This window comes from Leuciscus leuciscus, assembly GCF_965113295.1.
Source record: "Leuciscus leuciscus genome assembly, chromosome: 14".
Taxonomy (NCBI): Eukaryota; Metazoa; Chordata; class Actinopteri; order Cypriniformes; family Leuciscidae; genus Leuciscus; species Leuciscus leuciscus.
This window is the reverse complement of record NC_138738.1, coordinates 6,385,476-6,402,517: the sequence shown is the minus strand read 5'-3', so window position 1 is coordinate 6,402,517 and position 17,042 is coordinate 6,385,476. Positions and strand designations below refer to the sequence as shown.

Below are 17,042 nucleotides of genomic sequence, written 5' to 3'. Positions count from 1 at the left end.
TGTCAAGACTCATTTAATCCCTCTTCCTCTGTTGATACGTTTAAAAAATACTCCCTTGATGCTGCTAGTGAAATACCGGTCTAGTGCAGTCGGAAAGATTGGGACTGACAAAACAGGACATTCCCAATCTGTCTCAGCCGTCTGTTTTCAGTTTGCAATATCGACGGCGCTTGATTGCCATAATGGCACACAAAACCAAAGTGAGGGTTTTTTTTAACTCGCGGGGGAGTTGGCGTGCATCTTCTGTGAACTCGGCAGTAGTAGCCACATCTAAGAGGGCCTTTGAAATTAAGAGATCATTTGTTTTTAATGAAACTTAGCAGCAGTTTTCCTAAATCATGCACACATTCACTCCAGTGTAAAAAAAGACCCTTTTGAATCCGAATGGTGTCTTTTAAAAAGGGTGATGGGGGTGAAATCGGCTTTCAATACTGATTTCAACCGTGCCAGAGCCCTCGCACGCCAGGCATAAGAAAGTGATCATTGTAAATCATGGTAACAACTCTAAATTAGCTTTTGCTCATTGGAATGACATCAAATAACATGGCCGCCTTTGGATGGTGCTGATGGGGTTGTAGACGTGAACTTCCTCACACTAACACCTGGTTTGAGTTAAAGGCTGAATGTGTTATTATTAACGTGAAAAACACTGTTTAGGAGCTGTAAGATAAATTGCCCTTCTGGGGTCACTGAAGTTTTATCAGCAACGTTTGTAGTGGGATTATATGAAATGAATAGCTAAGTCTTTCTGTTTTTCTGAGTAATGTCATTTTGTGAAACATGGGTGTTTTACACCCAAATATTTTATCACATTTGGGGCCAGATTTACTAAACAGGGCAGATTAGCGTAAGAGCGCAATTCCAAAAAAACTCTGGGAGTAGAAAGTTCTGCGCGTGATCTACTGAAGACTTGCAAAATAAAGAACACAGACGCAGCCGGATCATTTCCACAATGACCAACGCAAATTAGCTGCTGGTTTAAGACACTTTTTAGGCGGTAAACAATGCCGCAATAAAACCGTAGACTGACTAGCGCAAACCTTAGAAAATCACCTTGCATGATTCATTTAGATACTCTTCTCCCATAAATTTTGCTTCTGAAAAGATAATTCCTACAAATGGATATTCAATAAGGTCAGCTGCAAAAATTACTGTCCACGCCTTTTCACCGCTATTTTTTCCACTGCGTGTCTTTAGTAAATCCTGACAGTAGTTTATTAACGCCAAAAGAGGGTTTGCGCTGGCACAAGCTGTTAGTAAATCTGGCCCTTGGACTGTTGAGAAACCTATCTGCTGGAAATTGTAATATTGTATAGTTTTTTTATTCCTTAAAAATAAAATGAATGATGTTGGAGCCATCATGGTCTAGCACTTGGGGCTCAAGTAGGCATCTCAGGTTCAAATCTGGCTCAGATCATTTCCGATCCGGTTCCTTTTTCTTCTCCCCCAACATTGCCTGTCGTCTTATGACTATCCTGCCCACTAAAATGAGGAAAACGCTAAAGATATTGTTTAATGTGTACTGTATTTATGTTCTTGTGTTTGTCTTACAGTGATGCTGCAACCGTTCGATTATGATCCGAATGAGAAAAGCAAACACAAGTTCATGGTACAGTCTCTGCTGGCCCCACCTGACATGACCGACACTGAGGGAGTGGTGAGTACTGATCCATGCCATCTCTCTCTCTCTCTCTCTCTCTCTCTCTCTCTCTCTCTCTCTCTCTCTCTCTCTCTCTCTATATATATATATATATAACCATTCTTGATGTCTTATATGTGGGGTCCAAAATGTACTTTTATAACTGCTAATTGCAGGTGAATTTATATGTTTTTACCAGCCTTGAACAGTGTTATTTGTTTGGCTTTATTTATATAGTAGTATAGTATTTATCAATATTTTTTTTAATTAGCTTTTATTTATGTTTTAATTTTTGGGTTTAAAGCTGCAGTCCATAACTTTTTTGGGGGTTAAAAATTATCCAAAATTAAATTTTGAGCAAGTACATAATCAGCCAGTGTTCAAAACTATCTGCTTGCCTTAGCTCGATTCAAAACAGTAAGCTTGTAATAATGTTTTTAATTCCAGCGGTACTGGTGGATTTCCGCGGGAAATTCAAGCATGTCTTTGCATCATTACGTCACATCCGTACACATAAAGAAGAGTCTCGGCTAGTAGGCTATATTGCGTGTGAGGATGTTGGAGGTGGAGATTTATAGCCTTTTCTCACTGCGCTTGATATAATTAAACTTATCAATTTGATGGCGGATCCAGAAAGGTTCAAACGTCAATCACCAGTGACAACTGGAGATTCACCCGTTGTAAAATGCAAAAGACTTCAGACTTCGGAGTGGCTACAGAAAAAAAGAGACTGCAACCGGCCCATGCGAAAACAAGGATAATATCGGAAGGGCATTTAATGTAGTCACGCAATGCTGATGTTGTTCACATTAACAATTTGAGAACAAAGTATAATTTGCACAGTTTGACGTGATATGATAAGCGATCGTTAAGATTTAATCAGCGCGATTTACTGCAATGCTTTTTTCCCCTTAGTTGGTCAGAGCAAAAGTGGATGTTACTTACTTGTTCAGATTACATTTACTGGAGAAAATTCTTATTTTGTTCATACTTCCAAAAAGTAGAATCTGTGATTGCGAATGCGCATCCACACCGGCGCGGCGACTGACAGCCACACATTCTCCTCAAAACATTGGATTCATCCGCGCTGTGCCGTGCCGAGGCACAACCCACGTAAAGTTGATAATTTCGCGAATAACTGCAATTGCAGATTTCAAACAGAGATGGCGACAAAGAGGAAAAACTACGGACTGCAGCTTTAAGTAATTGTATGTGCTTTTTTTTTTTTTTACGTATTTCTACTAAGCCTTAATTTATTTTCATTTCAGTTTTGATAATGAGAACTTACATTTAAATAATTTTACTTCAGTTAGTTGCCTAGGCAGCATTTCTTGTTGTTTTTTTCATCTGATAATTATATTTTATTTTATTTCAGCTTTATTTCAATAAAAAAATAAAAATTATTTTAGTTAACAACAACAACAACACAAAAGTATTTTGCATGATTTTTTAAAGTTTTTAAATATACAGACTTCATCAAAAGTGTGCTACAATGCCATTAAGCAATAATATTGTGATAACCTCTGGCATAGATCAACAATATATGATACAAAGCGGTGTGAGTGTGCTGTTCAAGTAATATAACTGGGGTTGTCACATAACTCCAGTGTTTGAAAGGGTCCAAGAGCAATATCCAAATCTCTTGGTTGTTCATGACTCTCTCTGAGCTTTCTGAAATAGATCATACTGAACATTTGTGTGCATGAGCAGATGTAATGGTAAATAGGTTATGAAAATGACAGGAAGGAGAAGCGGAAAGAAAATGTAGAGCAGAGATCTGGCTACTTATTCACTGTCCTGAACTATTTCCACTATTGCTTGTTGATGGCTCCATAGCTTGACTCCAAAACCGAGGGAGCTGCCTCACTGTCTGCTGTCTACATAGCCGGATACCTTTTTAAGATCCGTGACCTCGCAGATGACTGCTTTGAAACTCTCTTCATGGGCAACTTATTAATGCATAACGTCCACAATTGGCTCAGGTGGCATGTGGCTAGGCTAATGGATCAATGCTGTTACAAGCATGTGAAATACAAAGCACACAAATATTTTAGTCAATTGTGCATTTTTAATTGTTCAGAGATTTTCTAGCAGTACTTTTTATCATCTACATTTCTCTGGGGAAATCTTCCTATGATGCCTAAAAATGTTGTGTATGTAAGCAGGTCGCTAGGGTTTGTAAACGGCTCATGAGGTGTTTATTTGGTGTATAATCAAATGTAGGCTCTTGTTTACACATGTTGTTGTTCTCTCCTGCAGTGGAAGGACGCCAAGCCAGAGGATCTGATGGACTCCAAGCTGAGATGTGTCTTTGATATGCCCGCTGAAAATGAGAAAACAGTGAGTAGATGGGTTTTCATGTTTTTCCTCATGTTCGCTCCGAGCTGTAGGCAGTGTGTGAAATGACAGCAGGCATAACTACATTCATTTTTCCCTCTCCTAAAACTATTAAGCAAAACAGATTCTTGGCTCTTTTATGGATGCATTTGCTTATGATTGTGTGTGTCTGTCTGTGTGTGTGTGTTTGTGAACCTGATTTTGGCCACAGCATGAAATGGAAAGCAATAAGATATCCGCCAGTCTCTCAAAGTCGGAATCATCCACATTGTCTATGAAGTCCATGGCCTCCAGTCTGGATGATGGAGAGGTCAAGAAGATCATGGAGGAATGTAAAAGACTGCAGACGGAGGTGCAGCGGCTACGAGAGGAGAACAAACAGATCAGGGTGAGTGTTCTCATAAATATCATTGTCAGTATCAATAGTCATGAATATTTTAAAACATTAGATACTTTTCAGAATTCAAATATATAAAATTATGCATTAAAAATACATCATATACAATACCGTTCAGAATTTTGGCCTCGGAATGATTTTTGAAGTCTCTTTTGCTCACCAAAGCTGCATTTATTTTATCAAAAAACAATGAAAACATATATTATAACAATTTAAATTGTTTTCTATTTCAATATTTTTAAATACATAATTTTATTCCCGTCATGACCAAGTTGAATTTTCAGCATCATTTCTCCAGTCTTCAGTATCACATGATCCTTTAGAAATCATTCTAATATATATTTAAACATTCGCCTAACATTCATCGACCTTTAAAACATGGTAGTAGCCTAACGTTAGCCACTTTACATGCCCACTCGCTCTACCACTAACCTAGATAAATGTGCGCTATTATTAGGCACATATCCAAGTGTTTTTTTCCAAGAGTATGGAAGCTAAATTAGTACCGTGCTTACTGCATACTCTCTCAAAAGTCGCATCCACTATCCTCTTTGCAGCTGACTCAGAATTCACTAATCTATGAATAAATTAAGATGTTCAGGTAGTTTTTTCTGATACATTCATAATCATTATTTTTGTCGGTGCGCTGCAGCAAGCTTTATGTGTACATTTGAGCGCTTAATTCAAATTTTAAATGATTATTATGGTTTATTATTTCTCTGCAATGTAGAACAATGTCATCATATTTCTCAGCCCTGAATCTGAAACCATTTTCCAATGGCACTCCCTAACCCCACATAGGGCCTATATATATTTAAAGGTGCCGTAAGGGATTCTCTGCTCAAAACTATATATATATATATATATATAAAACACAAATCTTTACTGTTAATACTTTTACTGTTTTCAATTGAATGCATTCTTGCTGAAGAGAAGTTTCTTTAAAAAAAGATTGAACAGTAGTGTACATAATTCAAAGCGGTAATCTCTTGAATTTAGTAGTAGTAGTAGTAGCCTTTATTGTCACTTAGTCACAAGTACCAGCGAAATTAGCCATCAACCTGTCCATACAAACATGCATACAATATGACAAGGGGGGTAGACAGGACAGGAAGACAGGGGATTGAGGAAAATACAGCATGACATGAGGAGAGGTGAGGAGAAAAAGGCAAACCTTCATACTTCTAGATGAAGTATAACAACTTAATACTGTAAATGAGAGGAAATAGAAAATATATGGATTTCTACAAATATTTTTTGGTAAATTCTTGTGTTGTCACTTCATTTGATTTAGAGGCAATGAAAAAGATGCTCAAATTACCAGTAGACTGAAAGGTTGAATTACTTTAAAGCATTTATATCATTTATTTATATTAATTTCTTCCCACTGATGTCCACTTAAAATGTATTTTTTTTGTGTGCCTATTTGAGTTTTTCATGAAAAAATAATTTCAGAATAAAAATGTTCAGTGTTCGTCTGCTGTACCTTTAAGAAACACTTAAAATGAGCAATGTTACATTTATATCCATCACCCTGCTCCCTATAGATATCTGTCTTTGAGCTATACTGATTGTCCACCGCATTACTTATGCTCTCTTCCACCATATTGTTCAAATTTGTAACGGCCACAGGATGTTGAGCATATCGAGAGTCGGAGCTGAAGATAACCTGCCCTTACTCATCAGCTGCAGCTGGGGACCATTACTGCTGCTTGTTTAATGAGATGCGTGCAGGGCCAAAAGAGCTTTTCATAACTCTCAAGATTATTTCTGTCATCTAACTGTCTTTATCTTTATCTCTCTCTTCCACTTCCCCAGCAGGAAGATGATGGTCTGCGGATGAGGAAGAGCACAGTAATGTCCGCTCCGCACTCCTCTTCAGCGATGAGAGTGAAGGAGGAGGGGCTGAGCACCAGGGTGATCGCTCTAATTGTGCTGTTTTTTGTTGTGGGTGTCATCGTCGGCAAGTTGGCCTTGTAAAATCCAAGAGGAGAGTGTTACAAGCATGCATTGCGGATGAAACAAAAAACAAAACAGACAAGTAACCAATGCAGAATTCGTTTAATCCGAATGCCATATCATTGGGGTAGTTTTGGATTAGCGAGGTGTGTAAAATTAATAAAGAGATTAAGATATTTCATCATGTTATGTGCAAAGAAAGAAATTCAGACAAAAAAAATTAATAATAGTAATCTGGCACAGCTCTTGCCTCAAAATTGTGAAATCATTCTGGCCCCTCTTCCTTAATTATTTCTGATGCAAGTTCAAATATATCATAGATTTTAACCACTAAAATGTTGTAGGGATTTTCTAACACCAGATGTGCGAATGAGTGAATGTTGTTTATCACTTGTTTTTTTGTTTTTTCGTTATTTTTCAATGGGTCAGAAGCCAATTGAATCTGTATACAAATGCTAAACATCTTTGAAAAGTGTCACGTGTGCATTTAATTTGTGCATACCCAAACATCGTGCATTAAAGCAGCAGTTCACTGAAGTTTAGCCTGTATATTTTCAATCACTCTCCAGGTAAATGATAAAAACAAGCCTTCTAGTATCTTCCCCAGTCACACTGTTGTTGAAATAACGTGTTTTATATCTTCCATCCACTTCCGTTCAGTCCATATGTTTGAGTACCAACAAGTACTATGATTCAACATATATTTCCTTGACAAATCAGATAACATGCAGTTTTGCAAGAATATATGATGTCGTCACTAATTACCCACATTTTTTTGTTAAAAGACCATCACCGTTTCATGCCAATTTAATGTTCACTTGCAAGCACGGTTTGACTATTAGTTGTTTAGACATCTTCAATCAACAGCGAAGAAATGGACTGTTAGTGACTGATATTTCAAACTGCTGTTACTGGGGAAGTGTTGGTGAAACCCTTTGGCCGTTCACCTATTCATTTGCTCCAAAAACCATTTGAAACAATATTTCTCTGTATGTCGGTGAGGCGCAGAGCTGATGTCTCTGAAACCAACACTTCCGATGATGCTTTGCACAAACCGATTTCCCTGTCAGGAACAGAATAGGTTTTTCACCTTTCTTTATTATTGTTTTCTTTTGGTAAGGGATATATGCTTGAATGCATGGCTCTGTTTAGAGCAAAAAAAATACTTTATATTTTATTAAGCTGCTCCATAGGTGAAATATCCTTTTCAGGCCCTTTTAGCACACCTCAGTTTCCATTTCGCTGCCTGTCGACCTAAGTTAATTTATTGATCAAGTCATTATTATATACAATAATAGTGCAGCTGCTAAGCGTAATATCTGATGCACCATGTACATGCAACTGGTTGAAGGTCTCTCTCCCTATGAACTTTCTATCTGAAGATGCCATGAGGAGTTTTCACCATCAGGTCCATTAACACTGACCCCCCCCCCTCTCACTTTACCCTTTCAAAAAAGAACAACAAAAAAAAAGTAGTTAAAGGAATAGTAAATCCAGGCTTTAACATTTTATGATGATTTACTTATCTTCACGTTGTTCCAACCCCAAATTGTTTGCTTCTGTGAAACAAGATGTTAGGAAGAGCTGCTCTTTTCCATACATGATTTACAGTATGTTGCTGTGAAAAAGGACAAAAAATAGTCATGAAACAATCATAAAACTAGTCCAAAGATCTTTAACACTATTCTGAAGCCATACGAATAGATTTGTGTTCGAGATGGACTGAATTTGTTCATGGCGTTTGGCATACAATTTGATATGTAAATGAGATTTTGCATATTAATTGATATTTTAAAGCGGTTACGAGTGACAAATGGTTTAGCCAGTTCCACACAAAGCTATTGCATGGCTTTAGAACATGGTACACAAATTGTAAGGTGTTTTTCTTAAATTTTTGTCCTTTTTGGATCTTTTCAGGATCAATCCCCATCCACATTTATGGGAAAGAGCAGCTCGGACAATCTGCATAGCATCTAATTGTGGGTTTCGTAGAAGAAAGTAATTAATATGAGGTCGTAACAACATGATGAGGGAGTAAACCGTGATGAAATGTTTATTCTTGAGGGCAACTACTCTTTTAAAAACTGACACATGTGAGTATTGTAACCTGTATTTTAGCCATGCCAAGCCTACACCTCATTTCCAGATAAATGCATGGCTTCGATATGCCTTGTCGGTGGTCTGAAATGTACACAACACTGGTTTATCTCGCAGCATAAGGCTTTAAAAAACACTCCTGACATTTCTGCACTGTTTTCCTGAGCCCTCTGTTTCTTTGCTGTCCTCTGATGTTAATTTAGTCGTTTGTTTGGATTTAAGTTATGAATAAAGCTTTTATTGCACAGAACTGTTTATATTAAAAATGCACTACATATAAAGAATGTCATCTTCCCATGCACAACGGTCTGTTCTTTGTGAAATCACCGAAATGACACCCGAAGAGAGACTCTTCCTACAGGGGACCATTTTGTGACCTGATGTGTATTTGTGTCATAGTTTGGTGTTGTGGGGGCGTTTTTTTTCTTTAATGTTTCTCTTCTACCCCCCCCCCCCTCCTTGAGAAGCTTTAGTTTCAGTTAATCATCTTATTGCTAAATATTGGATTTCTAAGAACAGAGGAGCTTACGATATTGAAAAACGGCAAAACTTTGCTTTGTGAGTATCTTAAGGAGACATTCAGGGTATAGGGATTTTTGGACTGCAGCTTATGTATAGTTCACCAAGGAGTATGATTGCCATGGAGAGGGAGGGATTTGGGGGCCTATCAGCCAATCAGCTGGCTCAATTAAAGGAAAACCTTATTATAGTGCCCCAAACCTTCACATACGATGTAAACATGAAGGTGACCGTTTTGTATGTATATAAATAAATAAATAATGAGTCTAAGATGAAAATTAAGGTTGATATTCCTAGTCAAGTAGTCTATAATGGTATATAAAGAAACCCCAACTTTGTTGGACTATGTAGCATCTTAATAAATTAAATCAATAAAGCCCCAGACCAAAACTTTGTGGTGTTTGTTCTTTTGTCCAGTTTCCATTGTCTGTTTTATGCATTTTCAAAGTATGGTGAATTGTGTGCCTGATATAAATTTTAATGCTTATTAATCTTTTGATAGTTGACAACAAAATGATGGATATTTTGCATGTCATTGGACTTCCTGATGAAATTTTGGGGATATTTCGATGTCAGCTGCCTTGTAAGTGACTTTTCATATGACTGAAATTGCACACGTAGAGTCTACCTTTTTTTAAGAGTTTTAATTTTCACTGTCTCAAACATTATGGTTGAGGTGAAAAACTAGTAAACCTCTATTATAGACCTGTGACATCATTAAACTCCACCATTGGCTCTACCGCAGTGCTTTTAATGTTAACTTTAAAAAGTTATTTTACCCACAAATAGATCTACACCATGTTCAAGTTACAGAAAATGACAGGACATCTGCACAAATGTATACATAACTTGCAAAAATAATGTATGAAAAAAAAAGTTAGGAAGTCTGTTCCAGGCCAGCTATACCTTACTAAGCTTGTTTGGATTTTAGACATTTGGCCTTACAGGAATGTGGACCTTGATTTGGTCTTTGCTATAAAACTGTATTAGGCTATGCCCCTTTTTTATATATAAATTTGGGGGGGAAATTCAGAGCAGATGTTGGTCTGCAGTCATAAACAATTAGAGACGAGACATAAACATAATTGCAACAGCATATAGAAGTAGGTACTGTATATTATGCTGCTTTTTTTTTTTTAAGTTCAAGTATATAACGTTATTTTAAAAATATATATTTTTATTTGTTGCAAGTAAACCACATTTTGCTATACATTAGATGCTGTTGTTTTCAGTTCGCAAAGTTTACTTTTTTTTAAAGGAGTTTTAAACTAAATGGTGATTGAGTTGTTTAGCCAAACATGTTGAAATTGATATATATAGATATATAGATGTATATTTTTTTTAAATGGTGATTGAGTTGTTTAGCCAAAACATGTTGAAATTGATATATTAGCTTTAAAGGGGACCAATTATGCCCCTCTTTACAAGATGCAATATAAGTCTCAGGTGTCCCCAGAATGTGTCTGTGAAGTTTAAGCTCAAAATACTCCACAGATAATGTATTATAGCATGTTGTTAATGCCCAATTTTGAGTGGATGGAGAAACATGCTGTTTTCGTGCATGTATCTTTAAATGCAAATGAGCTGCTGCTCCCATCCTGCTTTCCAGAAGAGGGCGGAGCCTTTACAGCTCGTGCCTCCGATACTCTGCCAAAAACTAAAACATCTGTTTGGTTTTGATTATCATCTGTCACGGTCACGCGACAATGCAGTTCTTCATCATCACGAACATTTAATATCTGCATGCGTTTTAAAGCCATATCAGTATAAACTTCTGAGATATGGTTTTTCCGAGTCGCGCAGAAAGCTGGATACAGTGTGTCCTGTGAGTAATAAACTTATTCACGTCCTTGCGCTTATACTGTCAAATACACACAAGGTTATGTCAAAAACACACAAAGTTCACTTTAACAGTCGGTTATGTCTGAACCTAAACAGTAAGTAAAGAAATCGCATGTCACAGTAGGCTACCTACTGCTATATGCTGTTAATATGAATCAAAGAAAAGAAAAATAGAAAATCACTCACTGCTCTTGATGTAATTATTTCAGTAGCTTTAAAAAGAATACATTTCTTTCTTGAATACTGCTGTTAAATGCTCTGGCGAGGAGATATACATGGTGGACTGTGTACAGATCATCAGGACGGGTTCGTCAGCAGTCGTGGACGGGGCGATGTGACATCATATTGCATAGAAACTGCAAACAGCTTATTTTGAGGGTACGTTTACATGACAACGATGTACTAAAAATGAAAAACTTTTTTCTTTGTAGGCCTACTAATGGCAACATTATCAAAACTATCCCGTTTGAATTGATCCGCACATGCGCATTCTTATGCAGAGCACACGTGCATGCCGTCACCGTTTTTGTAGTTTACACAATGACGATAATGGTATCGTTTTCAAAAACTTGCGGTGGATATATTTACCATTATAGGATGGTTGTGTACACACACTGCCGACACACCTTTATGTTCAAACACTTAAAATTTTCATAATAAGTCTATCCAACTTGGTTCCTTTCCATTGTTTGGTTGATATTCTGCTGCTTACAATAAAACAAGAGGCGTAGTTTGAAAACGTGAAACGTAACAAAAGACTAGGAATGAGGTCAATCTTAGAGACATTTGCCCTGGTTTTCATAAGGATTTATTTGAGCCAATACAGGACCTCACACTTACACTTTAAAAACAGATACTGTAGAAGAGACCGTATAGATATGTAATGTATTTTAATATTTCCTTTTGTCAGTGCTTTAGCCAGATGGTCTTGCTGATGTTGAGATTTTATTAGACAGCTGCAGCTCATATATTCTGAACTGTACAGCCTTATAATGGATGTTTCTAATGGAGGTCTGTACATTCGAGAATATAAAAGGGCATATATGGCCCTGACGTAACACTTTTAGCAATGTGAAATTCTCGTTTTAGATGAATTGTGTGAATTTGAGGCTGTTACTGTACCCTGGAAGACTTTTATAAAGCAACTTGCTTGTACCAGATCGGTCTCGAGAGGTAGTATCATTTTGTGGGATGAAATCGGTTTCATGATGGTTTGGAAGGACTACCATCAAATAATGACTCTTATAAATAGTGCAAATGCTTACCATGTGTTAAGAATACTTTTGTAATGAGATATAATAACACTTTTTTTTAAGCATCTCTGCTACATCAAGCGATGTCAGTTGTCTGGCCGGCCGAGGGGATTTTTTTGGCTGCTGTTAAGTATGGAATGTTGTCTTTGTACTTTTGTCATTTTTGCGTTGAAGGGCTGGATTTCATCATCTGTTTAAGAAGTTGGTTCACATTGTTTCCTTACAAGGGAATTATTATGACAAACCCACAAAGATTCTGAGGTTTGGATGCATCAATTTGCTGAAGGAAAATGTTTATCTTTGGCATTGTGTTGTTGTACTTCTTTTTAATTATCGTTTGCCAGCCAGGAGCGTGTTCTCCTGCAGATGCATGATTGCAAAATGCGAACTTGCCGCCAAATTTGGACCACTTCACCCCAGTGGACTGTACATGTCAAGTCTAGTTGATTTGATCCTTTGGTCCATGTCCAAATTGAGCACTATTGTTTGACTTTATTTACAATGATTCCAGTCTAAATATAAGCAATCCAGGTTCTCATGGATACATAAGCGCACTATTATGTTTGCAATTCATGAAACCTAAACACTTATTCAGCATTCAACAATTTTAAGTGTAGTTTATTCCTGTGATGCAAAGCTGAATTTTCAGCATCATTACTCCAGTCTTCAGTGTCACACGATCCTTCAGAAATCATTCTAATATGCTGATTTGCTGCTCAAGAAACATTTCTTATTATTATCAATGTTGAAAACAGTTTTAATATTTCTGTGGAAACTGTGATGCATTGTTCTTTTCAGGATTCTCTGGTAAATAGAAAATTCAAAAGAACAGTGTTTATTTGAAATAGGAATCTTTTGTAACATTCTTAATGCATTTTTTATACATTTAATGCATCCTTTTAGAATGAAAGTGTTAATTCCCTTAAAAAAAAAAAAAATCTTACTGACTTTGAAACATCTCTTGAATCGTAATCGCATTACTTTACTCGCTCTTCACCACACAGTGCACTTTCCATGTTCATCCGCTTTGGGAGTGAATTTAATGCAGTTTGGGTTATGTTTTTGTTTACCTTGTGTAGTTTTGTTCGTGGTTTTTGAGGATGTCACGCCATTTAGTTCGCTTCTACCAGTGAGAAATGCGCTCGGCCTTTGATGTCAACAACAAAAGACGTGGAAAATGTGTCCTCCTCCCTTTTTAAAAGTTCTTAAGCCGGTTTATTTTGTCATCCTGACCCACTACGGCAGCTCTAGTGTGTTGTTTTTGATCACAAGAGCCAATGATCAAAGTACGCCCATCCCATTAGCAATAATAATTGGAGCAGTGGAGCATGGAGCAAAGACATTGTAACTAGGACACAGTCACGCTGTTATGCTTCGTAACTTTTCATTGAACAGTGTAAAATAGGCCTTGTGTTAAATCTTTTTATAGATACTTTTGACAAGCAAGAAGCGTGATTACAAGCCGAAGGCCTTTTTGCAATATGATCTTCTGACAGTTAGCTTTTATTAACTTAACTGTAACCACAGAAAGAATTGTCGCCGTTTTGCTGGACTTCTAGAGTTAGCTTGGACTCATCTGTTGTTGTTGGCAAGCTCTAACAGACGCAACTGCTTTTGAGTGTCAGTATGGAAATGTGCCTTGTTCTCCCTCTCTCTATTTATTATTTCCAAGTTCCCAACCTTCGGAACTCTTTTTATAACCAGAAAGCATTACCTCATGGCACCCAGAGCCACCGTCACCGACAAGATTTAATTTGAACAATCTGCTGCCTTTTGGATGTGACTCATTGACTCGCCTTGCCCTCCGCGTTCTCTTCCGTTACGTCCCTCGGCCAGCAACCATTATTTCATAACTTTTAACAGAAAAACCACAAACTCAATCATTTTATGATTCCAAAAGAGTTGTTTAACAGTAATATGCCTGCAGATGGTTTTAATGACATAGCTTGAAATAAGTAAAAAGAAATAAAGTAGCAAGCGGAAGTCGCTGGAGTATTTTTGGGTAATGGTTGGCAATATGAAATGCAGTTGGGTATGACATTGCTCATTAGGGGGATAGTTCTCCCAAAAATGAAAATTGTTATTAATTACTCACTCTCATGTCGTTCCAAACCCCCTAAGACTTTCGTTCATCTTCGGAACACAAATGAAGATCTTTTTGATGAAATCTGAGAGCTTTCTGTATACACAACTACCGCTTTGACGTTCATAAAAGAGATTGTAAAACGAATCAAAATTTTCTGAAGAGACTTGATCGCTTTATATGATGAAGAGATTGAATTTAGGCTTTTATTCACATATAAACATTCATCAACTCACACATCAGATGTGGTAAATGGAAGCTCAAGCATGTTCGCTTGACGTGCGAGAACCAATGAGGTTCATTCTCGTGTTACGCAGCACGTTTGAGCTTCAGCAAGAACCAATGAGGTTCATTCTCGTGTTTCGCAGCACGTTTGAGCTTCAGCAAGAACCAATGAGGTTCATTCTCGTGTTACGCAGCACGTTTGAACTTCAGCAAGAACCAATGAGGTTCATTCTCGTGTTTCGCAGCACGTTTGAGCTTCAGCAAGAACCAATGAGGTTCATTCTCGTGTTTCGCAGCACGTTTGAGCTTCAGCAAGAACCAATGAGGTTCATTCTCGTGTTACGCAGCACGTTTGAGCTTCAGCAAGAACCAATGAGGTTCATTCTCGTGTTTCGCAGCACGTTTGAGCTTCAGCAAGAACCAATGAGGTTCATTCTCGTGTTACGCAGCACGTTTGAGCTTCAGCAAGAACCAATGAGGTTCATTCTCGTGTTACGCAGCACGTTTGAGCTTCAGCAAGAACCAATGAGGTTCATTCTCGTGTTACGCAGCACGTTTGAGCTTCAGCAAGAACCAATGAGGTTCATTCTCGTGTTACGCAGCACGTTTGAGCTTCAGCAAGAACCAATGAGGTTCATTCTCGTGTTACGCAGCACGTTTGAGCTTCAGCAAGAACCAATGAGGTTCATTCTCATTTGTTACGCTGGTTCAGTTAGTTTCTGTTTATGTTCGCTGATCAATGTTTACAGTGTGTGAATAAAAGCCTAAATTCAATCTGTTCATAATATACTGTAAAGCGATCAAGTCTATTCAGAAAATGTGGACTAAACCACTCAATTCATGTGGATTAGTTTTACGATCCCTTTATGAACTTTTTGAAGCGTCACAGTGGTAGTTGTGTTGCTGTCAATGGAGGGACAGAAATGTCTTACAGGTTTGGAACAACATGAGGGTGAGTAATTAATGAAAGAATTTTCATTTTGGGGTGAACTATCCCTTTAAGGCTTTGCAAAGATGAACGTCGCAAAATTAAGGATTATCCCAAATCCTTCATGTCTGCTAGGTTTGAACTCTGGGTTTGGCTGTTATCTGGCAAGTGCACATGTTGAGAACATCTTTGATTAATAAGATTGTCACTGTTGCATACAAGCAGATTTTTTTTTTTCACGGGGCGCAACCGTGACTGCAAAACATTTTTAGTGCCTTAATTTGGTTCTGTATTCTGCATTTTCCATAGGGATTTTGAAATCTTTTTTAATAGAGTTACAGTCTATAAACCAAACCACCAATTTGATAAGAATTGCAACATTTTAATGTGACCCAAAAATTTGGATATTGAAAAAAAATTAAAAAGTTTGTAACCCATGAAGAAATATGGTTTATAAAGCACTAAAAACACTGTACAATATATATAAATTATATAGTGTTTTAAAATATTTGGATACATAGTGAACGATAAGTAGTTTGAGACTGTAGAAAGACCTTGGGTGAAAGTTGGAGTTCTTTTGCTGTAATTTCTTGGTATTTGCTGTTTCCATGGTAACAGTGACTTCTCTGACTAGTGGTCTGTTCAGGATCATGGGTAGTGTAGTTCTTCACAAATCATTGTAAATACCGTGGCTTTTACAGAAGCATATCATATCATCAAGTCAGCACATGCTCTTGAAAGGTTCTCATTATTGCTAAAAATCAGTTTCTAAATGAAGAACAGATGGGATTTTTCTGTGTATAATATTTGAACATGAGCTGAGTGTCTAGAATCTTTGATTATTTAGTAATTGACTGTGTATGGTCACTGTGATTTTTGCCAAGTAAGACATGTTCCTATATCGACATATATTGTTGATCCTGGAACAAAATTCCAGTCCGAAAATTTTGCCCAAAACTTAACCCTACCCATAACTTATCCATAAAATCTGAGGGAAACTATAGTTGAATAAAACTGATGTTGAAGCATCTAACCCGGGTTGTATATCAGCCTAAACTTGACATAAACAGTAAGCTTGTCCCTTAAATCTGATTGGTTGATTGGAATGTTGTTCCAGGAATGTTGTTCCAGGAAAACTGATGCATTAATACTTATGCACTTACCTCAGGATTCTATTATAAAATTGTATAATGGTAACTGGTTGCCAATAAAAAGCATTGTAACTACAGCTATATGTAAAACCATATAAACCAATAAATAAATACAGGATCTCTTTTTTTAAGATATAATATTTATTTATTGCTTTATATGGTTCTATGGTATTTTGGAAACAATGGCTACTATGGTGCATTTTTGTAAGGGTCGTGTCAAAACTATAACAATCAATATCATGCATGCACTTTAATGTTTGACAGTTTAATTTCAGATTTTTTGAAGATTGCCTCCAGAACAAGGAATCACTCCACTCTGTAAAAACAGAAAATCGCACGCTCTGCTACGCTAAGACTGAATGAGTAGAACACTTCCTGTTCTTCCAAATAAACAGAGGGAAAGATTTGTACGCAGAGTTCTGAGAACTTACGCTTCAGATATTGGCGAGCGTGAGCATAATGTGGAAGCCATATGACAGGTCAGTTCAAATGCATTGCACATGTATTCAACATTGGATGTGAATTGAACCATTGTGCAAGAGCTCCCTAAACGTGCATACAGTCACACATTATACGTTTGTACTATGTGTGTAAACATAAATAACAGAAAAT

At 37.2% G+C, this 17,042-nt stretch overlaps 1 protein-coding gene across 2 annotated transcripts in view; it reads left to right on the top strand.

Annotated features, from left to right (window-relative positions):
* The window catches only part of vapb (VAMP (vesicle-associated membrane protein)-associated protein B and C), a 31,751-nt gene extending 22,413 nt beyond the window's left edge, over positions 1–9,338 (top strand). The window contains exons 3-6 of one of the 2 annotated variants that reach the window (XM_082190303.1): positions 1,554–1,657; positions 3,899–3,979; positions 4,188–4,364; positions 6,195–9,338. In XM_082190303.1, the coding sequence (XP_082046429.1) occupies positions 1,554–1,657; positions 3,899–3,979; positions 4,188–4,364; positions 6,195–6,353 (521 nt within the window). In that variant the 3' untranslated portion in view covers positions 6,354–9,338. Of the gene's footprint in view, positions 1–1,553; positions 1,658–3,898; positions 3,980–4,187; positions 4,365–6,191 lie in introns of both variants that reach the window. The other variant, XM_082190302.1, reaches the window with a different exon arrangement.
* Positions 9,339–17,042: the final 7,704 nt, after the last annotated feature.